The 24,484-nt window shown below is 46.6% G+C and overlaps 1 protein-coding gene across 1 annotated transcript; it reads right to left on the minus strand.

The window, feature by feature from the left end:
• Positions 1-188: 188 nt before the first annotated feature.
• On the minus strand, positions 189-11,480 carry GUCA1B (guanylate cyclase activator 1B). Its single transcript, XM_025383439.1, has 4 exons — positions 11,138-11,480; positions 4,715-4,864; positions 1,799-1,916; positions 189-740 (listed from the first exon to the last, which is right to left on the minus strand). The coding sequence occupies exons 1-4, from the start codon at positions 11,342-11,344 to the stop codon at positions 613-615; spliced, it is 603 nt and encodes a 200-aa protein (XP_025239224.1). The 5' UTR covers positions 11,345-11,480; the 3' UTR covers positions 189-612.
• Between the last annotated feature and the right edge of the window lie 13,004 nt (positions 11,481-24,484).

Genomic DNA, 24,484 nt, shown 5'->3' on the forward strand with positions numbered 1-24,484 from the left:
AGCCCCTTTAAGCACAGCCGACCCTTCCAAAGGCAGAAAGACCACAGCCTGCAGCGTATTTGCTACCATTTTTCCTGTTGCCACCACTGGTGAGGATGCCTTGGGGAGAAGGAGGCCAGGGTCCTCCCCATTAACGCCCCTCAGCATCCTGGAAGTTAGAGAATTATCGCCGCCCCCTGCTTCCCAACACTCCTGCCTTTTCTTCAGTCTCAACACCCTACCACCCCTGCCTCCTACCAGTCTTTGTGTTCTCATTTCTGATTTGGTTTGTGGGACCCTCACCCCTCAGTTGGCTCCTGCTTCCAACTGAGAACACCTAGAAACCGTGGGAGCCCCACAACCACCAAGCCAAGGCATAGTTCTCCCGGGAACAGCTGAACGGGAAAAGTAACCCAGTTCCCTTCACCATCCCAGGGAATCCTCCAAAATGGACTATGCCCTGTTGGCCACTTCAGACCCAGCAGCCCGTCCCCATCCCCACTCAGCCCTGCACAGGGGGTGCCAGGAAGTCCACACCAGGGGACGAGTGGGCATGAGCAGGCTGAGCCAGGGACCCTTCCACTACCCTGGAAACCTGGGTGAGCCTGGAGTCATGCAGGGGCCCCAGGCCCCTCAGAACATGGCACTTTTCCGTCTCTGCTGAGCGAGCCAGCTGCTGGGATTCATGTCCATCTGCAGCATCTTCATCACCCATTTGTCCCGACGGGCACCTTCAACAAACTCGTTCAGAGACAGCTGGCCTGAGCAAGGGGGAGGAGAGGCGGTCATGCAGAAGAAGGGGAGACCTGAGTCTGGGGGCAGGAGGGGAGACCTCACTCCCAGGATGCGCCTACACCTCTTATGCCAACTATCCTGCAGTCTCAGGCCCCAAGCTTGAGGCTTGTCAGGTGTCTGAATCTCCAGGAGTCTCCTGCCACCTTTAAGGGGCTTTCTAGGCTGGGTGCGGTGGCTCATGCCTGTAATCCCAGCACTCTGGGAGGCCGAGACGGTTGGATCATGAAGTCAGGAGATAGAGACCATCCTGGCTAACACGGTGAAACCCCGTCTCTACTAAAAATACAAATAAATTAGCTGAGCGTGGTGGTGGGCGCCTGTAGTCCCAGCTACTGGGGAGGCTGAGGCAGGAGAATAGCGTGAACCTGGGAGGCGGAGCTTGCAGTGAGCCAAGATCGCGCCACTGCACTTCAGCCTGGGCGACAGAGCGAGACTCCATCTCAAAAAAAAAAAAAAAAAAAAAAAAAGGTGGAGGGGGCTTTCTTTGCAGATGAATTGATTTTTTGCACACGGTCCCACGGAAATGCTGGGTGGAGCTGAGAGATCTGGAGGGCTCGTGTGTGTATTCCAAGCCAGCTCTCACCCCACACAGCCTTGGGGCTGGGCACTGGGCTACAGGGAGGAGAGCCCAAGCAGCCTGAATGGAGGCCTACCCTATGCCTGCTCTTAAACACATTATCCCATTCATTCCTCTCAACCACTATTATTATCCCCATTTTCCAGATGAGGAAATTGAGACCAGGACGAGAAACTCAATATATCACTCCCTGCCTGACTCCAAAGTTCCAATTCTTTCTATTCTGCATACTTGGCCTCCATCGGCAACTCCTATAGGACTTTTAGTCGCTCCTACAAACACGTGCTCATGAGTCCCTTTGTTAGTTCATGTCATCTTCTCCACAGCCTTCTCATAGATGAGGACCCCAGGGTTGGAAGGTGGAGGGTCTTGCCCAAGGATGTGAGGCCAGAAAGTGGCAGTGATGCAGAGTGGGCAGCACCCCCTACACATCTCTGCCCCTCTTACCATCTCCATTCTCATCCACCAGGAGGAAGATCCTGTCTACGACCTCCTCGGGCGTGAGCAGTTGGCCTTGCTCAGTTTGTAGCTCTCGCCGGCAGGCTTTCTTCAGCTGGTAAATTCCCTGCCAAAGAAAACTCAGTTGCATTGATGGGAGACCCTGCAAGCTCACCCTCACCCCCGTGACCCATATCCCTCAGCGCCACTTCCCCAGTGCTGGCTTCCCAGGCTGTGCGTCTTAGGATCACGTAATCTGGATCCAGATCAAAACTGACCTGTCCTAAGGCGGTGCTCTCAGAATCCCACTGGCCTAATTCCAGCTGAGTTCCCGGCCTCACACCCCACCTGACCCCAACACCATTTGCATTTCCACTGTGAGCCGCAAAGCCCAAATCCAAAACCTCCAATGAGGGAGGTTTAAGTCACCATGAGTCTAAATCGCATTCTACACAGGAAGAAATAGAGATGTAGAGAAGAAAATTCAGTGTATCTATATATGTGTGTGTCTGTACATGTGTAAAACAGAAAGATGGGGATACACATGTTCCCTCCTCATGGACGGGAGGGAAAAACCCAGGTTTCTCCTTTTCCCTGTTTCCTCTCGTGGTGAAACTATGTTTGTGAAAGCATCATGTAGGCCAGGCGCTGTGGCTCACGCCTGTAACCCCAGCACTTTGAGAGGCCAAGGCAGGCCATCATTTGAGGTCAGGAGTTCAAGACCAGCCTGGCCAACATGGTGAAATCCTGTCTCTACTAAAAATACAAAAACTGGCCAGGCACAGTGGTGGGCGCCTGTAATCCCAGCTACTCAGGAGGCTGAGGCAGGAGAATTGCTTGAACCCAGGAGGTAGAGGTTGCAGTAAGCTGAGATTGTGCCACTGAACTCCAGCCTGGGCAACAAAATGAGACTCTGTCTCAAAAAAAAAAAAAAAAAAAAAAAGAAAGCACTATGTAAATGCGGAAGAGATGGACACATATGACGGTTTTCCTTAGCTCCCAGGCTGGCGCTCCCTGAGGACAGAAGCTGTGTCTTATGCACCTCTATGGCCTCACTGCCCAGCCCAGTGCCCAGCACAAAGTAGGCCTCATCGACGTGTCTTGGGAGACTGAGGGGTTAAATCCAGCTCCAGCACTTTCTAGGTAGACTAATTTGGGCAGATTACAGAATCTCTATGAAGCAACTTCTTGCTCTGTGAAATATGGCTAACGATGGTCTGGCTAACGCAGGGAACACGCCAGAGTCTAGAATGCACTAGGCACTTCTTTTCTTCCTTAATCATTCTTGCTAATAGAGAGTGATTGTTAGTCTTTTAAAAGAAATAACTTCTGATCTTGACTTTTTCTCATGCATTTGTGTTTTCTATTTTATTGATTTCTGCTGTTTATTTTCTTTCTTCTACTATTTTTGGATTTAATTTTATTTATTGATTTGTTTATTTTGAGATGGAGTCTCGCTCTGTCGCCCAGGCTGGAGTGCAGTGGCGCCATCTCGGCTCACTGCAAGCTCCACCTCCCAGGTTCAAGCGATTCTCCTGCCTCAGCCTTCGCAGTAGCTGGAACTACAGGCACCTGCCACCACGCCCGGCTAGTTTTTTGTACTTTTAGTAGAGACTGGGTTTCACCATGTTAGCCAGAATGGTCTCGATCTCATGACCTTGTGATCTTCCCGCCTCGGCCTCCCAGGGTGCTGGTATTACAGGCGTGAGCCACCACTGCTCCCGGACAAGGGTTTATTTTACCTTTTTTTTTTAGACAGGTTTTCACTCTGTTGCTCAGGCTGGAGTGCAGTGGCACAATCACAGCTCATTGTAGCCTCGACCTCCCAGGCTCAGGCAATCCTCCCACCCCAGCCTTTGGAGTAGCTGGGACCAGGTGCATACCACCATGCCCAGTTAATTTTTTTTTGTATTTTTTGTAGAGATGGGGTCTTACTATGTTGCCCAGGCTGATCTTGAACTCCTGGGCTCAAGTGATCCACTCACCTCAGCCTCTTAAAGTGCTGGGATTACATGTGTGAGTCCCTCCACCTGGCCTTAATTTACTCTTCATTTTTTCTAATTTCCTTAGATGGCCTCTTAGATCATTGATTTTCTAATATATAAAGTCTTATTTTCTAATATAGTATGCATTTTCTAATTGTTTCCTAATATATATTTTCTTTTTTTTTTGAGACAGGGTCTTACTTTGTTGCCCCAGCTGGAACGCAGTGGCATGATCATAGCTTACTGCAGCCTCCAACTCCTGGCTCAAGCAATCCTCCCAGCTCAGTCTCCTAAGTAGCTAGGACTACAGGCATGTACCTCCAAGCCTGGATAATTTTTAAACTTTTTGTAGAGATGGGGTCTCACTTTGTTTTCCAGGTTGGTCTTGAACTTCCGGGCTCAAGCAATCCTCCCACCTCAGCCTCCCAAAGTACTGAGATTACAGCAATGAGCCACTGCATCCAGCCTCTATTTCCTAATGTATGCATTTTAAGTCTTATTTTCTAATATGTACATTTTAAATCTATAAATTTTTCTGCAGGTTCAGCTTTAGCTGCATTCCACAAGTTGTAGTATATCATGCTTGCGTTATTTTTCAATTTAAGACACGTGTGTGTGTGTGTGTATGTGTTTGTGTGTGTGTGAGAGAGAGAGAGAGAGAGAGAGAGAGAGAGAAGGGAAAGTATTTCTTTGATCCACGGAGTATGTGGAAGTCTACTGCCTAATTTCCACAGATGGGGATTTTCTAATAATCTTTTTGTGATTGATTTCTAGCTTAATTCCACTAGAAAGTACACACTCAGAACGAGAACACAGGAAACACACTCAGAATGATTTCAAGGCCTCTTCTTCAGTCCCCGCTGGCCACTTGCAGCCAACCCTCAGAGCTCCAGCAGTGCTCAAGTGCCCAGGCTGCTGGCCCATGGGCAGAGACACTAACCTCCACAATGTTGAGTAGCTCCAGGCGGTCGATGCAGCCATTGCCGTCCTTATCATAAATCTTGAAGGTCCACTTCAGCTTGTGCTCCAGGGTGCCTCTCAGCACGAGATTCAGGGCTGCCACGTACTCCAGGAAGTCAATGGTGTTGTCCTGCATTAGATGTGGATGCTGCTGAGGGCACAGCCCACCTCCCCAGAGCATATGCCATTCATCCCAGCAAACACAGGGCTTCTCCTCCTCATTTTAATCCATGTGGCCTCTGCATCTTTTTTTTTTTTTTTTTTTGAGACGGAGTCTCGCTCTGTCACCCAGGCTGGAGTGCAATGGCCGGATCTCAGCTCACTGCAAGCTCCGCCTCCCGGGTTTACGCCATTCTCCTGCCTCAGCCTCCCGAGTAGCTGGGACTACATTAGCTGGGACTACACGCGCCTGCCACCTCGCCCGGCTAGTTTTTTTTTGTATTTTTAGTAGAGACGGGGTTTCACCGTGTTAGCCAGGATGGTCTTGATCTCCTGACCTCGTGATCTGCCTGTCTCGGCCTCCCAAAGTGCTGGGATTACAGGCTTGAGCCACCGCGCCTGGCCGGCCTCTGCATCTTTGCTCAAGCCTTTCTCCACCCTTGGGGTAGAGAACATTCTATTATCTATCTATCTGTCTATTTATCTATCTATATCTATCATCTGTATCACATTATCTGTCTGTCTGTCTATCTATCTATCTATCTATCTATTTATCTCTCTATCAATCATCTGTCTCTTTATTTTTAGAAACAGGGTCTCACTACATTACCCGGGCTGGCCTCAAACTCTTGGGCTCAAGTGATCCTCCCTTCTTGGCCTCCCAAAATGTTTGGATTACAGGCATGAGCCACCACACCCAGCCTGGAGAACATTCTCTCTTCTCATTTTCTATGATCACCCAAGCCTACCCATCCTTCAAGGCTGAGCTCAACAGTCTCCTCCTCCAGGAAGTCTTCGTTCTCTGATCTATTCAGCCATAGTGCTCTCTCCCTCCCCATTCTAACATCCTCAGCATCTACTGCTTATTCTACACAGCTTGGGACTTTCTCTGGCATTGTCACTTAACTGTTTCCTAAATATGTCTCATTCTCTAACCACGTTATATGCTCCTGGGGAAAAGAGAGGGGTTGACATTGCTTGGGTTTCTCCTCCGTGCCTAGCACAGTGCCACTTACGGCCAGAGCTGGAAGCCAATAGATATTCATGAATCAATTAGTCAATGATGGACTTGATCTGAATTTGGGACTAAGACAGTTTTGAAGGAGATTAGAAAGCAGAGCCCATGTTGAAATTTTCCTCTGCATTCTCATTCACCCCAAGTCAGAGAGAGGCAGACGGGCAGTGTCTCCAGCCCTACCCACTTCTAAGTTCTGGTGTACATTACACCGAACAACAGGCCTGTGACTCCAGCCCATCCAGGAAGGGTGGGGGAGCACAGAGCTCAGATGCTAACTGGGCAGAGGAAGGGAGAGAGGCACAGTCTACTTCTAAGGTGACTCTCACCAAGAAACAACAGAAACTTCTTGTAACAGAAATGCAGCAGCAATAACGATTTCTAAAGCCGTAAACAAGAAAGAGGATATATTCTTGCTTTCTTCTCCAAATGTGCTTGGGGTGACAGGCTGCTGCTGGTGGTGGCTGCAGTGGATTAGCTGTGCCAGTGTCTCACTTACAGGTGCTCACTTATTCCAGGGTTGGGACCTCCACTCTCCAAACAAAAAAATCTGAGCCATCAGATCCCCCAGGAGTGCCTGTCATTCACATGACTTTGTTATCGGAAATGATACCGATGGCCCAGAGCAGAGCACTTCTGTCCCACTGGGTCAGGACACTCAGGAGCCCCAGCCCCAGATCAAGGAGTGCCTGGGTGAACAAGGTTTGAGCAACAGGAGATATGGCAGAAAATGAGGGAAACAGCAAGAAGCCTAAGGAAAAGCTAAGAAGAAAACAAAACGAGCTTACCTTAGTACCTGAAGTGTTCTATTCATATCTTTTATATAATTCCTATAAGTATATGGTCTCTGTACTCCCCGTCATATACTTACCTAATTGAGGTCAGATTATATTTATAATTTTGTTTCCTTCATTTTCATGTAACATTTTCTCATGTCTTTAAAAATTATTTAAAATGTCAACTTCCATTTTTTTTTTTTTTGGTGGGGAGGCGGTACTGAACATTCCCTTTGTTGAACATATTTCTAATATTTTCCATTACACAATGAACATTTTTTTTGCATGTATACCTTTTCTTACATCTCTGGTATTTTTTTTTTTAGGGTAGACACTTGGCAGTGGTTGTCAGTTCTTTAAAAGGCTATTTTCTTGAGTCGTTGTTATTTATTAAGCTTACCACAAAGCAAACTTGCATTTCTTATTTAATGAGGATGATTTATTATCCCCATTTTATGGATGAGGAGTCTGGGACCCAGAGGTTCCCAGGCCACCCAGCCAGCAAGTGGCAGAGCTTTTCCAGGCACACATCTCCTCCAGTTCATCAAGTCGGAAAAACTTGCAGTCTCCACTTAAGATCTATTTCTGTCCAGCAAATGAGCTTAGTGCTTGGGGATGCCAAGAGAAGAAAAACAAAAACAAAAAACCTGAAACCACCACAAATCCCCACGCTCTAGATCTCCAGTCTTCCTCATTCTTTGTCCCAAAACTTCTGTTCCTGCAACATCCTCTCAACATGATTCAGTTTCCATGACTCCTTGCCTTATATGAGACATAGTCCAGAGTGATCTCTAGACAAGTGATCTCATCTGAGAGGTTACTGGAAACCCCAGGACCATTTCTGGGAAACTTCCAGCTGGGACTAATCTCATCTGCTGTGCATGGGACCTTGTCAGCTCCAATTACCCACAGAGGCCTGAGAGTGATGGAAATGGCTCTGTCTACTCAGGAATAGGATGGGCGTGTCACCGGCTCTGTGGGATTATCTGCCCTGTTTCTCCTTGAATTGGCCACATTTGTGCACCAGCCCTGACCCCAATGCATCTTATACAAGAATCCCAAATGACATTTGATCTTGACCCTCCCCTTTCTTCCATTCTAGGCGGTCATAGGGCAACCACCAGAGTTGCAAGGGAGAGTGGCGGAGATGAGGTGTTCCTACCCCTTTGTCTCCACCAAACCAGTTTCCATCACCTCAGATTTTCACATGTGAACCAGATCCATAAACTCTTTTGATTTGATTTGCTTTAGAAATCTCAGACCGATTGTTCAGAAATGACACTCCTCGATATAAAGGGGAATGGAGTCAGGTGTAGGTTTGGAGACAAAGATTAAGTGGGAAAGAAGACTCAGTCCCTGAGAGAGGAACTTACAAACACGTTCTAGGGAGGCTCTTCCTTACAGTGGAATGCCAACTAGTAAATAGAGAAGGGGTGGTGGGGTTAGAAAATTATCAACAGATGCCAAAGCCAGTAGAAAATTTGACTGAACAATAGGATATTTACTTAGTCTTAAGGTATATCCCTACTAGATGCTTATTAATTACAAAGAAAAAAAATAGTAACTTTACAGTGTTGCAACATGGCAGATACCACCTTAACCAAGTGATCAAAGTTAACTGTGCCAGTGATGGGACAAACTGACATCTTATGCCTGATGATATGATGCACCGAGGACACAACAGCACATCAGTGGCAATTCTGCCAATTCAGGCAAACACCAATTGTGGGGTGTCCTACCACATAATTCAGCCAGGCATGGAGGTGCGCAGTCTTCAAAAATGTCACAGCCAAATAAAAAAGAAAAGCTGAGATTAAAGGTTCCAAGTTAAAGAAGACTAAGGAGGATACAACAAGGAAATGCAATGTGTGATCACACCGAACAACAACAACAACAACAAACAAACAAAGGAAAAGGAAGGCCGGGTGCAGTGGCTCATGCCTGTAATCCCAACACTTTGGGAGACTGAGGCTGGCGGATCATGAAGTCAAGAGATGGAGACCATCCTGGCTAACATGGTGAAACCCCGTCTCTACTAAAAATACAAAAATTAGCTGGGCATGGTGGCACTCGCCTGTAGTTCCAGCTACTGGAGAGGCTGAGGCAGGAGAATCGCTTGAACCTGGGAGGTGGAGGTTGCAGTGAGCTGAGATCACACTCCTGCACTCTATCTCAAAAAAAAAAAAAAAAAAAAAGAAAAAAAAAAAGAAAAAGAAAAGAAAAGAAAAAGGAAAAAAGAAAGAAAGCTGACCAGGTGCAGTGGCTCATGCCTGTAATCCCAGCACTCTGGGAGGCCGAGGTGGGCGGATCACTTCAGGTCAGGAGTTCGACACCAGCCTGGTTAACATGGTGAAATCCTGTTTCTACTAAAAATACAAAAATTAGCCAGGCATGGGGGTGCGCACCTATAATCCTAGCTACTCGGGAGGATGAGGCACGAGAATCGCTTGAATCCGGGAGGTGGAGATTGCAGTGAGCTGAGATCGTGCCACTGGACTTCAGCCTGGGCAACATGGCAAGACTCTGTTTCTACCAAAATAAATAAGTAAATAATACAAAAATTAGCAGGCATGGTGGTGCACATCTGTAATCCCAGCTACTTGAGAGGTTGAGGTGGGAGGATCCCTTGAGCCTTGGAAATCAGAGGCTGCAAAGAGCTGAGATCATGCCACTGTACTATAGCCTGGGTGACAGAGTGAGACCCTGTCTCAAAAACCAAAAAGAAAAAGAAAATACACACTGAACTACTTAGGGATAAATAGGCATGATATCTGTAAGTTTCTCTTAAAAAAAGTATATGTATATATTCTGCATATGTATAAATTATGTATCATGTACATGTATATATACTTATAGGATACATTATATATATGTATGTATACAGAGAGAGGCAGAATGATAAAGTAAATGAGATAAAATGTAAATAACTGGGGAAATTTGGATAAATTGCATATGGGAGTTACTTGTATCATTCTTGTAACTTTTCTGTAAATTTAGAATCATAGCAAAATTAAGAAATTATCCAAAAAGGAAAAAACATTGATGAACATGATATGCCGATTTATAAGAAGAGATGAGGCATAAGGAGTACAACAATATGCCTAGGGGCTTAATCAGCCCTTTTCGATCTTGAATCATGATTGTATTGATTTTTAGATGAATCTGGGGAAGATTGATGGACTTAAATGAGTCTTATTATTTATGACCTGATATATTTGTTTACTTTTCTTAAGACATTTTAAAAAATCATCAATTATTTTAAAAACTCATCTTCTCTCTTTAAAAAATCTGCCTTCTAAGCAGGAGCACTTAAGACCTTGGGCAAATGGATTCATTTCCTTTTGCCCAGCTTTCTCATCATTTAATCTGGAATAACAAAAGTCTGCCCCTCCCACCCAGGGTTGCTGCTGACTCAGAGGAGACCGAGGAGAGGGGGAGTGCTAAGAAGCCCGAAACTGGCTCTGTGCCCTGTGGGGTGGTCGATGGGGTTCATCTCTGAGGAGGTTCTGTTGAATTGAAGATGCTGACCTCACCATCCTGTCCCGGGACAGGCACTGTGGGGATGTGCACTGACTGGTCCCAGCGGCAGGATGAGACCTGAAGTGGCATTCCCAGTGATTCAGCTTAGAAAGCTAAATTCTCCACGCACTGAGAAGTGGAGTACTGATGCTTTCTCCAGATTAAATAGGTATTTGAGGCAAATCCAGTGGTTTGCAGGATTGCCAGGGCACTGAACTGGATAACCTTAAATAATCAAGGGGTTTTTAAACTGAATTGAAATTTAAAATTCAATCCCCAGGTGCATTTACAAGATGTGTTATCTTCTTAGCACAACTGGTGACATTGGGGGGCTTAGAGAAACTCTGGTCTGAATGATTTCATGAAACCTTCCTGGACTTTAAGAGCTGAAAGGGGCTTTTGCAGTCATCCTCCCAGTCTCCCAATCCATGCAGGAGCCTCCTCCAGCATTCTTGACAGGGAGAATCTGACCAGTCTCAGTTCGAAGAACCCCAACGAGAGGGAGCTCATAGCCCATGCTAAGATACCTCATCCCATTTGGAACATCTCTTTTGCTCCTAGTGTTTAGAGTGACAGGGTCTCTGGCAGACGTGAAAACCCAGTCATTGGCTGCAGAGTCTTGGCCAAAAGTACACAAAGAGAGGACCTGGACTGTCTGCCAGTCCCCCTTCAGCTCTCAAGAAGAGGACACAGGGAGCATCAGCCGACAGCTGAGAGATAGAGGGAGGGAAGGAGAGACAGATAATATGGAAAGGGACAAAAGAGAAGAGACAGAAGGGTTTGGGGAGTGACACAGAAAAGGTAACGAGAGATGGAGTGGAAAGAAGAGTAGAGAAAGAGCCGGAGTGGGGAACTGGGAGCGCTCCCTGAGGACACTCGTGGAGGAAGGCGCCAGGTGGACTGGCCACCGTTCCTTCCCTTCAGGGTGCCTTACCCCATTCTTGTCGAAGGCTCGGAACATGCCCTCTACGTACTGGGAGGCCTCCTCATCGTCTGTGACCTTGAAGAAGCGTTTAAACTCATGCATAAAGAGTGTGCCGCTGGGGCACTCCATCACGAACTTCTTGTACCACTCCTGGAGCTCTGCCACATCTATCTCGCCAGCTGCCTCTGCCTCCTCCCAGCTAAACTCCTGCCCCATGCTGGCCCTGAGGAGCGTCAGGGAGCAAGGGTCTGTGTCTCCTCCCTGGCTTCTGCTGATGGATCTCTCCAGCTAGGGCCCTCTTCCTTCCTTTCCAGGAGGCCTGATCAGCCTCTCCATCATCTCCTGGGTGACTGAACATGATCGTCAGTGCAGGGGGCAGGTGGCAAGGGAGGTGGGCCCGGGGCAGGTGGCAAGGGAGGTGAGCCCAGGTCAGCTAAGCCGTCCTAAGACTATTAGAAGATTCCCCGGGCAGCCGGGCGCAGTGGCTCATGCCTGTAATCCCAGCACTTTGGGAGGCTGAGGTAGGTGGATCACGAGATCAGGAGTTCGAGACCAGCCTGGCCAACATGGTGAAACCCTGTCTCTACTAAAAATACTAAAAAATTAGCTGGGCGTGGTGGCAGGCACCTGTAATCCCAGCTACTCAGGAGGCTGCGGCAGCAGAATCGCTTGAACCCAAGAGGCGGAGGTTACAGTGAGCCGAGATTGCGCCACTGCACTCCAGCCTGGGGGACAGAGTAAGACTCCATCTCAAAAAAAAAAAAAGGAGATTACCCTGGAAGTTCTGACCTCCAGTCTAAGCTCCTCCAGTCTCACCCCCTCCCTTAGCCTTGTTAACAAAGCAACCAAGCTGGCCCAGGCAGACTCTGAAGAGGTAGAAGGGGAAGAAATTGAGAGGTAAGCAGAGGGACGCAGAGTGAAGAAAGAGTCGGGGTGCCAGGCTGGGATCCTCCCATCTCACTCCATGTCTCTTTAGCTGGGCCCCACATTGCTCCAGGGAGGTCCATCTTGGAGACAGGAGACTCAAGCCCACAGAGGAAGTGACATCAAGTCCTAATCTGTAAAACAGAATCCGCTGGTGATCTGAGACTCGCCCCTCAGATGGTCTAGTGAAAAGAGGCAGAATCGATGATGGGAAGGGCTCTAGGTGAGCAACTCTCTTTCCAGGCTAACTCAGTTCCTGACACAGGATCTGAAGCTCCTTTCCAGATCACACCTTTGATCTTGGGAGCTTTTCACTTTCTGATTAAAAATACAAATACCTCCCTCCAACCCTTCACCCAAGACCTAGGGGTAGTGCTTTTTTCACATTTCCTCCAAAATACTAACATGTGAGAAGGATCTGGGAGCATGGCCTAAAATATCTTTGAAGGCTCTTACTTTTACATTAAAGGCCATGTAAATTTGCTTTTGAACAATTACATATTCATGCTTATTTTAATGTAACATAAAAATGACACCTCCAAGAAATCAAAAGACCTGAGACACACGTTTTTCTTTTTTTTTTTTCTTTTTTAAAAAAAATATATATATTTTTTGAGACAGGGTCTCACTCTGTCGCCCAGGCTGGAGTGCAGTGACGCGATCTTGGCTCACTGCAAGCTCCACCTCCAGGTTCAAGTGATTCTCATGCCTCAGCCTCCTGAGCAGCTGGGATTACAGGTGCCCACCACAACACCCAGGGTTTTTTTTTTTTTTTGAGACGGAGTCTCACTGTGTCTCCCAGGCTGGAGTGCAGTGGCGTGATCTCGGCTCACTGCAAGCTCCGCCTCCCGGGTTCACGCCATTCTCCCGCCTCAGCCTCCCAAGTAGCTGGGACTACAGGCGCCCGCCACCGTGCCTGGCTAATTTTTTGTATTTTTAGTAGAGACGGGGTTTCACCATGTTAGCCAGGATAGTCTCGATCTCCTGACCTCGTGATCCACCCGCCTCGGCCTCCCAAAGTGCTGGGATTACAGGCTTGAGCCACCGCGCCTGGCCAACACCCAGGGTTTTTAAAAATTTTTTTCTTTTTTTTATTATACTTTAAGTTCTAGGGTACATGTGCATAACATGCAGGTTTGTTACATAGGTATACATGTGCCATGTCGGTTTGTTGCACCCAACGCCCAGCTAAATTTTGTATTTTTAGTAGAGACGGGGTTTCACCATGTTGGCCAGGCTGGTCTGAAACTCCTGACCTCAAGTGATCCACCCGCCTTGGTCTCCCAAAGTGCTGGGATTATAGGCGTGAGCCACTGCGCCCAACGACACTCATTTTTCTAGAAGACTTCAGAGGCAGCATTTCCAGTGAATCTGTCCTTAACCTACCCGTCCCTCACTGGGTGTTCAGCCTGAATTGTTTTGCACATCTCCAGGCCTGACCTCCTCTCTCACTGTTCTCTGCCTCCAGACGTCACTGAGCTCTGAAAGCTCTTTTAACTTTCTTGCTATTCCTGAAGGAGAAATGTGATTTCTTCTGTCATCCTTTCAAGTGGTAGTGGGTTTTTCTCCCCCACACACCTCAAGGTCTAGATAACAGGGCTAGTGTCCTCCTCTCTTCTCACTCTTGCCTCCAAATGGTCTTTTATTGTTTTTTTCCTAGAAAAGGCCAGTCCCTTTGAAGCCACATCTGACTCCTTGCCACTATTTACTTCTCTCCTTGCTGTAATTCACTGTTGACTTCCCTGCTTGTCTCAAAGCATCATGTCAGTCATTTCAGTGACTCTGACATCCAAGTGGATAAACAGCCCATCCCACACACTGGCCTCAAAGGTCCTTGATCTCCCTTTTTTTTTTGAGACAGAGCTTTTGCTCTTTTCACCCAGGCTGGAGTACAATGGCGTGACCTCGGCTCATTGCAACCTCCGCCTCCTGGGTTCAAGCAATTCTCCTGCCTCAGCCTTCCTAGTAACTGGGATTACAGGTACGCGCCACCACGCCTGGCCAATTTTTGTATTTTTAGTAGAGACGGGGTTTCACCATGTTGACCAGGCTGGTCTCGAACTCCTGACCTCAGATGATCTGCTTGCCTTGGTCTCCCAAAGTGCTGGGATTACAGGCATGAGCCACTGCGCCCAGCCCCAGTGAGAGTATGTGTGGGGGTTGCACTGCCCTCTTACTCTCTAATTGCTGGCAACCTGGCATGGTCCCACATGTGTGAGTCACCGTGTTTGGCCTGGTCCTTGGTCTCTTTAGTTCCAAAGAGCTTTTCTTCCACCTTACCTAGGACTTTCATTCACTTGTGGTCCCTGAGCCACAAGTGCAGCATCTGGGAGCTTGTTAGAAATGCAAAGTCTTAGGCCCCACCTCAGACCTACTGAATCAGGAACTGTGGGTTGGGGTCAGGAGTCTGTGTTTTAACAAGCCCCTCCAGGTGCTTCCAATGCATACTGAAGTTTGAGGATCACCACCCTAGGCCTTGCTGTCACCAATCTCTACTACCTCTGAAACATTCAAATGCTGCCTTCTCTTATCAGCACCCCACCCCTTCCATCTGTTACTCTAATACCTTCACTCCAATAATTCACTAATCTCATTGTGACTTCCAACCTGCTGATCCGTTTTTAACATCTGTCATCTTGCTCATCTCCTCACTCTCCTCCTTATTATCCTCATTCCATGGCCCAGCATTCTGTCCATTTTGACTTTTGTTCTCCTAATGCCTCACTTGGCCTGGCCCTGGTTAAAGCTGTACGCTAACTATGCAGTAACACCTTGCCTACAGTGGGGAGCCTGGACATCGCTGGGGGACATCACAAATCATGCTGGCTGCACACACTTCAGATCATGTCAGACAATCATACTACATATTCTTCCCGCCAAATTCCCTCTCCCTCCCTCTGAGATGACTATTCCATAGTGCTTCCTGCCCTCAAACCTTCCACTCACTCCCACACTGTCACGCACTTCACAGAGACAGACGAGGCAGTGACTCATCTTCCCACCAGTGTTTACCAACTTCTCTGTATCTGTGCCCATGTCCTCTGCCCCCTTCCAGTCTCAGTGGAAGCAGCGTGCCCTTCCCCTTGTCCCCGTCAATACTGCTACTTGTTTCCTAGATCCCATCTCTCTTTACCTACTTGAAAGCTTCATTCCCGCAGTTACTCCCTTTCTCTTCTGCAGCCTCCACTCATCCCTCTCTAATGGCATTCCTGTCGGCATTCAGATGTGCTGTAATATTGCCTTTATTAAAACAAGACAAAAGTCCCTCCTTGACCCCACATTCAGGGCTACATTATGATGTTCATGGGCCCCACGTTTTTGCCTTCATGGGTCATAATATATTGAAAAAATATCAAATAAATATTAATAATTATCACTGGTATAAAAAGGAACATAATCTAGACTGGGTGTTTCTTTTTAATTATGATTTTATTTTATTATTATTATTATTTTGAGACAGAGTCTTGCTCTGTCACCCAGGCTGGAGTGCAATGGCACGATCTCGGCTCACTGCAACCTCTGCCCTGCCGGGTTCAAGTGATTCTCCTGCCTCAGCCTCCCAAGTAGCTGGGATTACAGGTGTGCACCACCACGCCCGGCTAATTTTCTATTTTTAGTAGAGACAGGGTTTCACCATGTTGGTCAGGCTGGTCTTGAACTCCTGACCTCAAGTGATCCATCCACTTTGGCCTCCCAAAGTGCTGGGATTACAGGCATGAGCCACCGCTCCTGGCTCTGATTTTATTTTAATTAACTAATATATTTATCCTGAGATAGGGTCTCTGTCGCCCAGGCTGGAGTGTACTGGTGCTATCAGGGCTCACTATAGCCGCGACCTCCTGGGCTCAAGCAATCCTCCCGCCTCAGCCTCCTGAGTATATAGGACTGCAGTTGTGTGCCACCATGCTTGGTTAGTTTTTTGATATTTAGTAGAGACAAGGTCTCACTATGTTTCCCAGTCTTGAACTCCTGGGTTCAAGTGACCCTCATGCCTTGGCCTCCCAAGTGCTGGGATCATAGGCATGAGCCACCATGCTTGGCCTTTATTCTGGTTTTAAAAGAAATTTAAAATATTGGGCCCTAGGCACTGTGCCTACTAGGTAAGCTGACCTGTCCACATTCCCCCGAAGCTACTGTCCTAAATTTTGCTCCCTTTATAACAAAACCCCTTGTGGCAGATGTATTTTCAGAAAATGGCAGGACAATGGTTCTGGCTTCACTCATTCCTTCCATCAAAGGGAGGAATCTATTATATTTTTCTTCAACCTGGAGGAAACTTTCTCGCTGCCTTGTTGAAGATAACTGCAGAAATGACACAATGTGACTTCCAGGGCTAGGTCATCAAAAGTGATAGGTTTCCACCAGGCTTTCTCAGAACTTGCCCTTGGAACCCAGCCACCATGTTGTGAGGAAGCCCAGAGCACATGCAGGGGTTCTGGCTGAAAGCCAGTCTCAACCACTGGACATGGCTGAGTGAGCCTTCAGATGACTCCAGCCCCAGCTTTTGAGCTACCCCAGCTGATACAACATGGAGCAGACACTCTCCCTGCAGAGTCACTGTTTTAAGCTACTAAGTATTGTGTTTTTTGAGGTAGCAATAGATAACTGGGACATTCTCAAACCTATTTTGCATTCTTTTTTTTTTTTTATCTCTTATTCTCTCCTCAAGTTACTCCAACTGGATGTTCATCCCCATCACTCCACAGAAATGGCTTTTATTGTGGTCACAAATTATCTACTTTTTTTACCTAACCTGCTGCAGATTCATTACAGTTCACCAAACTGAATTCTTTCTCCAAACACTCCAGGTTTCAGGGACCCACCCTCCTCTGATTTCACTCCAACCTCACTCATTGCTCATTTCCTTTGCTAGCACCTCTTGCTTTTAACCAAATCTCTAAAAGCTGGGAGCTTTCCAGGCTTGTCTTCAGTACTCTTCCCTTGTTTACCCACACTCTCTCCCTAGATGATCTCACTCATTCCCATGCCATTACACACCATTTACAGGCCAGCAGCTTCCAAATTTATATCTTCAGCTTGGACCTCTCCCAGGAACTCCGGATGCATGTATTCAACTGCCTACTGGACATCTATACTCAGATTGCAAACTTAGCAAGGCCAAAACCAAATTACTGATTTCCTTCCCAAGTCCCACCTTATCTCTTCTCCACCTCAGTCATGGCACTGCCATTTATGCTTAGGCGAAAACCCAGGAGTTATACTTGAATGCTCTTTCCTCTAGATATCACTTCAATCTACTAGTAGGTCATTTAATCAGCTCTTCCTGCAAACTATATTCTAAATTAAACCACTTCTCCTCACTTCCATTCCCGACATTCTCGCCCAGACCAGCATCATCTCATCTGGTCCACCACAGCAGATCCCTAACTGGTCTCCCTGCCCTCTCGTCACCCCTCTTTTACCCAGCAGCCACAGTAGCATACAGCAGATCCTGCCACTCTCCTGCTCAAAACCCTCCTTTACCTTTCCATTTGCTGAGAATAAAATCCACACTCCTCCTCATGCCTATGATGCGTTACATGCGTTACATGATCTAGCCCCTGCCTACTTCTGTCTTCATGGTCTTCTACACTGCAAACACACTGAACTCCTTATAGAATCAGTGTGTCTTTGCATGTATTTATGGTTCCTCCTACTTGGACTGCTTTTCCTCCAGATTTTTTTTTTGAGACAGGAGTCTTGCTCTTGTTGCCCAGGCTGGAGTGCAATGGCACGACCTCGGCTCACTGCAACCTCCGCCTCCCGCGTTCAAGTGATTCTCCTGCCTCAGCCTCCCGAGTAGCTGGGATTACAGGCACCTGCCACCACGCCCGGCTAGTTTATATTTTCAGTAGAGATGGGGTTTCATCATGTTGGCCAGGCTGGTCTCGAACTCCTGACATCAGGTGATCCACCCATCTCAGCCTCCCAAAGTGCTGGGATTACAGGCATGAGCCACTGTGCCCGGCTTCTTCCTCCAGATGTTAACACCACTGCCTCCTTCTCAGCGTTCTCCTCTCCTCAGAGAGAACTTTCCCAACTCCCCCTCAGGTAGCCACTCAAGTAATTCTGATATTATTCCATTTTATTTTCTTCACAGTACTTAACTGCATTTGAAACTATCTTATTTTTTTCTCTACTTATCTGTCTCTCTCACTAGAGTCTACGATCTTTGAGGAGAGGGACTTCACCACATACATTCCAGAATTCCCAGCGTTTAGAACAGTGCTTGGCATGTACAGGAAACTCAAATACTTGTTGAGTAACTGAGCAAGGTCCTTGGCACATGGTCAATGCTGAATTAATGTGAGCTATTACTCCTTCATTTTTCAAGGCAATTCCTCTTTGACTCTGTTTAGTGTCTAGATTAGCAGGTATTTGTTGAGATAAAAATGATAATGGGATTTTAGAACTGGAAGAGGCCTTGAAGATTATGTAGCCCATTAATTTCCAATTACCCATCTCAACACACCTTAAGATAACACATGCCCATCAGCAGCCATGGCTCTGTAAGAGCAGCATCTCAACTGGCTTGGTGTGAAGGTGGTATTATTCCCATCCATCTCTCTTTTTTTTTTTTAGACAGGGAGACTGGGTCTCCCTCTGTCACCCAGGCTGGAGTGCAGTGGCGCACTCTCGGCTCACTGCAACCTCCATCTCCTGGGTTCAAGCAATTCTTGTGCCTCAGCCTCCTGAGCACCTGGAACGACAAGCAAGCACAACCACGCCCAACCAGTTTTTATATTTTTCGTGGAGATTCGGTTTTGCCATGTTGGCCAGGCAGGCTCCGTCCATCTCTTAACACTTACTATTTAAGCAACATTGAAGATTGATTAAAGGACAGTATCTCTGCCCAAGTTAAGAAATCTTATGAGTGAAATATAACCTGATTTAGCCTCTGGCTGAGGAATTTAAGGTTCAATTGGCTTTTCATGTGGGTCAGTTGCCCATGACCTGCCCTATAAATAAATGTCGCTGAGCTACTGAGTTATAAATATATCATTTTAAAGAGGATTAAAAATCTGGCCGGGCATGGGGCTCACGCCAGTAATCCCAGCACTTTGGGAGGCTGAGGTGGGCGGATCACTTGAGGTCAGGAGTTTGAGACCAGCTTGGCCAACATGTCAAAACCCCATCTCTACTAAAAATATAAAAATTAGCTGGGCGCGGTGGCAGGTACCTGTAATCCCAGCTACTCAGGAGGCTGAGGCACAAGAATCGCCTGAACCTGGAAGGCAGAGGTTGCAGTGAGCCGAGATTGTGCCACTGCATTTCAGCCTGGGGAACAGAGTGAGACCCTGTCTCCAAAAATAAATAAATAAATAAATGAAAATAAAAATAAAATAAATAAAATAAAGAGGATTAAGAATCCATAGAGAGAAATGAGAGCTTGAAGTAACAATAGAAAGGATTTAAGGAGGGCAGGGTTAGGAATTGAGCAGGGGATTTGGAAAGAGAGCCCTGGGGATTGCAGGCAGTCAGCCATAAGCCTGGCTCCAGGGGCAAAGAAATGCTTAAAATCGACAAACCCATGTCTTCTGAGCCCTAGTCAGGCTGGACCTGAAGCCTCACTGTGAATCATCTCCATCCAAGTGTTCTTGTGATTGAGTTGGACTCCCCTTGCTGACGCCTAAACTCTTGTGTTGCCCCCTCCCTCAGGACCAGTCTCAGCAGTGGGACCACCTAAATCTTGCTTCTTGCCTTTATTCATTAATTTTTCCTCTCAGTCAATTGCTTTAGAGCAAGCGTATCCAGTTGGAGGCCCGCGGGCTGCATGCGGCCCAGGACAGCTTTGAATGCAGCCCAACACAAATTCATAAACTTTCTTAAAACATTATGAGATTTTCTTTCATGATTTTTTTTTTTTTAAATTAGCTATCATTAGTGTTAGTGTATTTTGTGTGGCCCAAGACAATTCTTTCAATGTGGCCCAGGGAGGCCAAAATATTAGACACCCCTGCTTTAGATGAAATGAGTACATTTTGGTAATGTGAGAGATGAACAAAGCTGGAATTTAGCTTTGAATATTCTGCATAAATTTAGTATGTGGATATTTGAGTACCTCATAGCCTGCTTACAAATTAGGTTCTAGGGCTGACCCTGTCACTAACAGCTTTATCTGTAAGCTGAAAGGGTGACTGAGTGGGCAAATAACAACTCTCTAAGCCTTGGTTTTCTGTCCTGTAAAATGAGGACAACGGTAAGTACTTTAGTGTGTTAATAAAAATCAAAGGATTTTTGGTTTGTGGCTGGGTGCTGTGGCTCATGCCTATAATCCCAGCACTTTGGGAGGCTGAGGCTGGCAGATTGCTTGAGCTTACAAGTTTGAGATCAGCCTGCAACATGACGAAACCCTGTTTCTCCAAAAAAAAAAAAAAGAAAAAAGAAAAGAAAAATTAGCTGAGTGTGGTGGTACGTGCCTGTAGTCCCAGCTACTCAGGAGGCTGAGGTAGGAGGATCACTTAAGCCCAGGAGGCAGAGGTTGCAGTGAGCCAAGATTGTCACTGCACTCCAGACTGGGTGATAGAGCCAGACCTGTCTCAAAAACAACTCTAAGGGCCAGGCGCAGTGGCTCATACCTGTAATCCCAGCACTTTGGGAGAACAAGGTGGGTGAATCACGAGTCAGGAGATGGAGACCATCCTGGCTAACACAGTGAAACCCCATCTCTAATAAAAATACAAAAAATCAGCCAGGCATGGTGGCAGGTGCCTGTAGTTCCAGCTACTCGGGAGGCTGAGGCAGGAGAATGGAGTGAACCTGGGAGGCAGAGCTTGCAGTGAGCTGAGATCGCGCCACTGCACTCCAGCATGGGTGACAGAGTGAGACTCTGTCTCAAAAAACAAAACAAAACAAAACAAAACAAAAAAAACAAGAACTCTAAGATAAATGTTATCCCTACCCTGGAGGTAATCTGAGGTCTTTTCCAGCTGGTTCTTGAACAGTATAGCACACAAGCATTTGCAGTGAGCTGAGATCGCGCCACTGCACTCCAGCATGGGTGACAGAGTGAGACTCTGTCTCAAAAAACAAAACAAAACAAAACAAAACAAAACAAAACAAGAACTCTAAGATAAATGTTATCCCTACCCTGGAGGTAATCTGAGGTCTTTTCCAGCTGGTTCTTGAACAGTATAGCACACAAGCATTTAACTATCATCAGATTGGTACTGCCATTTACTGAATGTCTGTTACCTGCTCAATACTGTGCAAGGTGCTTTATCAGTTATTGAATACTCCAATCTTATTAAGCTGGAGTATTAAATATAGTCAAATGTAAGTATGTAGGTATTATTTCCTACAGACTTATTATTACCGTACTACTGAGTAAAATGAGGCCCTGACAGGGTTAAATCTCTTGCCCAAGTTTACGGCAGTCAGTGGGTTTGAACTCTTATCTGACTCATGTCTGTCTGACTCCAAAGTCCATGTTTGCTCTGTTATGTTATTCATTAATATTGTAATAGAACTAACTTAATAATGTAATGTAGGACAGGGATGGTTGCAGACAACTAGAAATGTTAAGAAACTAGACTAATAATTTATTTATTTATTTATTTATTTATTGAGACGGAGTCTCGCTCTGTCGCCCAGGCTGGAGTGCAGTGGTGCGATCTCGGCTCACTGCAAGCTCTGCCTCCTGGGTTCACGCCATTCTCCTGCCTCAGCCTCCTGAGTAGCTGGGACTACAGGCGCCCACCACCATGCCTGGCTAATTTTTTGTATTTTTAGTAGAGACGGGGTTTCACCGTGTTAGCCAGGATGGTCTCGATCTCTTGACCTCATAATCCGCCTACCTCTGCCTCCCAAAAAGTGTTGGGATTACAGGCGTAAGCCACCGTGCCCAGCCAAGACTAATAATTTAAAATGATTGCTTTATGTATTCACTGTGGCATGTTTAAATGGTCATAGGGCCAGGAATATATGCCATTCTTTCAAAGCACTGAAACTTGGTACTGAACTAGTTTAGTCTGTCTTACCAGAGATCTGTAGTGACACTAAGACTCTTAGATCAGAACATGATTTTATTTCCTATGAAGAAAATATAGGCTGGGCATGATGGATCATGCCTGTAATCTCAGTATTTTGGGAAGCCAAGGCCGAAGAATCACTTGAGGTCAGGAATTTGAGACCAGCCTTGGCAACAAAGTGAGACCCCCATCTTTACAAAAATATTAAAAAATTAGCCATGTGTGGTGGTGCATGCCTGTGGTTCCAACTACTTGGGAGGCTGAGGCAGGACGATCACCTGAGCCCAGGAGATCAAGGCTGCAGTGAGCTGTGTTCATGCCACTAAACTCCAGCCTGGGCGACAGAGCAGGATCCCCGACTCCAAAAAATAAGAAAATTAGCTGAGTGTGGTGGTGCACACATTCAGTCCCAGCTACTTGGGAGGCTGTGGTGGAAACAGCCCTTGAGCCCTTCGAGGCTGTAGTGAGCTTTGACTGTACCACTGCACTCCAGCCTGGGCAACAGAACAAGACTCTGTCTCTACAAAAGAAAAAAAAAAAAAGAAAAAGAAAAAAGATCATCTCACTTCCTACCTGCCTTCTGGGTCATTCTATTTTGTTTTTGTTTTTTTTTTTTGAGACGGAGTTTCACTCTTGTTGCCCAAGCTGGAGTGCAATGGCATGATCTCAGCTCACCGCAACCTCCGCCTCCCGGGTTCAAGGGATTCTCCTGCCTCAGCCTCCCAAGTAGATGGGATTACAGGTATGCGCCACCACACCCTGCTCATTTTGTATTTTTAGTAGAGATGGGGTCTCTCCATGTTGGCCAGGCTGGTCTCCAACTCCCAACCTCAGGTGATCTGCTGGCCTTGGCCTCCCAAAGTACTGGGATTACAGGCGTGAGCCACCACTCCTGGCAGGTTCATACTATTTTTTTGCCATTACTTTTAATGGCAAAAACTGCAATTACTTTTGCACCAACATATACCATCAAATCCACTCTTCTCTCACCATCTCCCACACCCACCATGGACAGAAAGTGTGAGCCAGGCAATTCTAATTTTCAGGATATGCATTTTACTCAGAGGCCTAATTTAAAACCAACAAAAGAAAACCAAAAATCTTCTCAGCCTATCAGGACAGCTATATCCTGGTAAGCTAAGAAACTATTTTGTTTATAACATTTTTTCAGTACTGTACTTCATGCCAACTTTGTTTATATCAAGAAGTAGGCTTCAAATATGCCAAATACTTTTGTCAAAGAAACACTGCTAGTTTTGGGCCAGGCGCGGTGGCTCATGCCTGTAATTCTAGCACTTTGGGATGCCAAGGCAGGCAGATCATGAGGTCAAGAGATCAAGACCATCCTGGCCAACATGGTGAAACCCCATCTCTACTAAAAATACAAAAATCAGCTGGGCATGGTGGCACATGCCTGTAGTCCCAGCTACTTGGGAGGCTGAGGCAGGATAATCGCTTGAACCTGGGAGGTGGAGGTTGCAGTGAGCCGAGATCGCGCCACTGCACTCCAGCCTGGGTGACAGTGCAAAGCTCCACCTTTAAAAAAAAAAAAAAAAAAGAAATACTGCTAGTTTTTCCCAAGTGCATGTGTGCACATGTAGTTCATTTGCTTATTTATCTTAAGCCAAGGTTTTAACATGTAATTGGAAGTCCTAAACTAAGTACTTTGGTTTACAGGTTAATTTGGTCTGAAATAGCTGGAAGTGGATGCACACACCTTTGAAGGAGCTCATACAGAAGTCATTGGAGGTGAGCATGCATACATCATGCTATAAATCACTATAAAAGTGATTTATAGTGTCTGTAAAAAAGTCCCAAAAAGTTTAGGTGTGAATTTATATTTATTTTATTTATTTTTTTTGAGACAAGTCTTGCTCTGTCACCTAGGCTGGAGTGCAGTGGCACGATCTCGGCTCACTGCAAGCTCCGCCTCCCGGGTTCACGCCATTCTCCTACCTCAGCCTCCTGAGTAGCTGGGACTACAGGCGTCCGCCACCACGCCCGGCTAATTTTTGTATTTTTAGTAGAGACAGGGTTTCATCGTGTTAGCCAGGATGGTCTCGATTTCCTGACCTCGTGATCTGCCCGCCTCGGCCTCCCGAAGTGCTGGGATTACAGGCGTGAGCCACCGCGCCCGGCCTATTTAATTTTTTTGGGACAAAGTGTTGTTGTCACCCAGGCTGGAGTGCTGTGGTGTAGTCTCGGCTCACTGCAACATCCACCTCTTGAGTTCAAGCAATCCTCCTGCCTCAGCCTCCCAAGTAGCTGGGATTACAGGTGCCCACCAGCATGCCCAGCTAATTTTTGTATTTTTAGTAGAGATGGGGTTTCACCATGTTGGCCAGGCTGGTCTCAAACTCCTGACCTCAGGTGATCCACCTGCCTCAGCCTCTCAAAGTGCTGGGATTACAGGCTTGAGCATCTGCGACTGGCCGGGTCTATATTTATTTTTAAATAATTA

The sequence above is a fragment of the Theropithecus gelada genome, chromosome 4 (genome assembly GCF_003255815.1).
Source record: "Theropithecus gelada isolate Dixy chromosome 4, Tgel_1.0, whole genome shotgun sequence".
NCBI classification, from domain to species: domain Eukaryota; kingdom Metazoa; phylum Chordata; class Mammalia; order Primates; family Cercopithecidae; genus Theropithecus; species Theropithecus gelada.

Excerpts from the sequence above, each read along its gene's own strand:
- GUCA1B (XM_025383439.1), bottom strand. The coding sequence starts at position 11,344 with ATGGGGCAGGAGTTTAGCTGGGAGGAGGCAGAGGCAGCTGGCGAGATA. Across the intron at positions 4,865-11,137 it reads GAGCCTTCGACAAGAATGGG|GACAACACCATTGACTTCCT; the intron begins GTAAGGCACCCT and ends CATCTAATGCAG. Across the intron at positions 1,917-4,714 it reads AGCTACTCAACATTGTGGAG|GGAATTTACCAGCTGAAGAA; the intron begins GTTAGTGTCTCT and ends TTTCTTTGGCAG.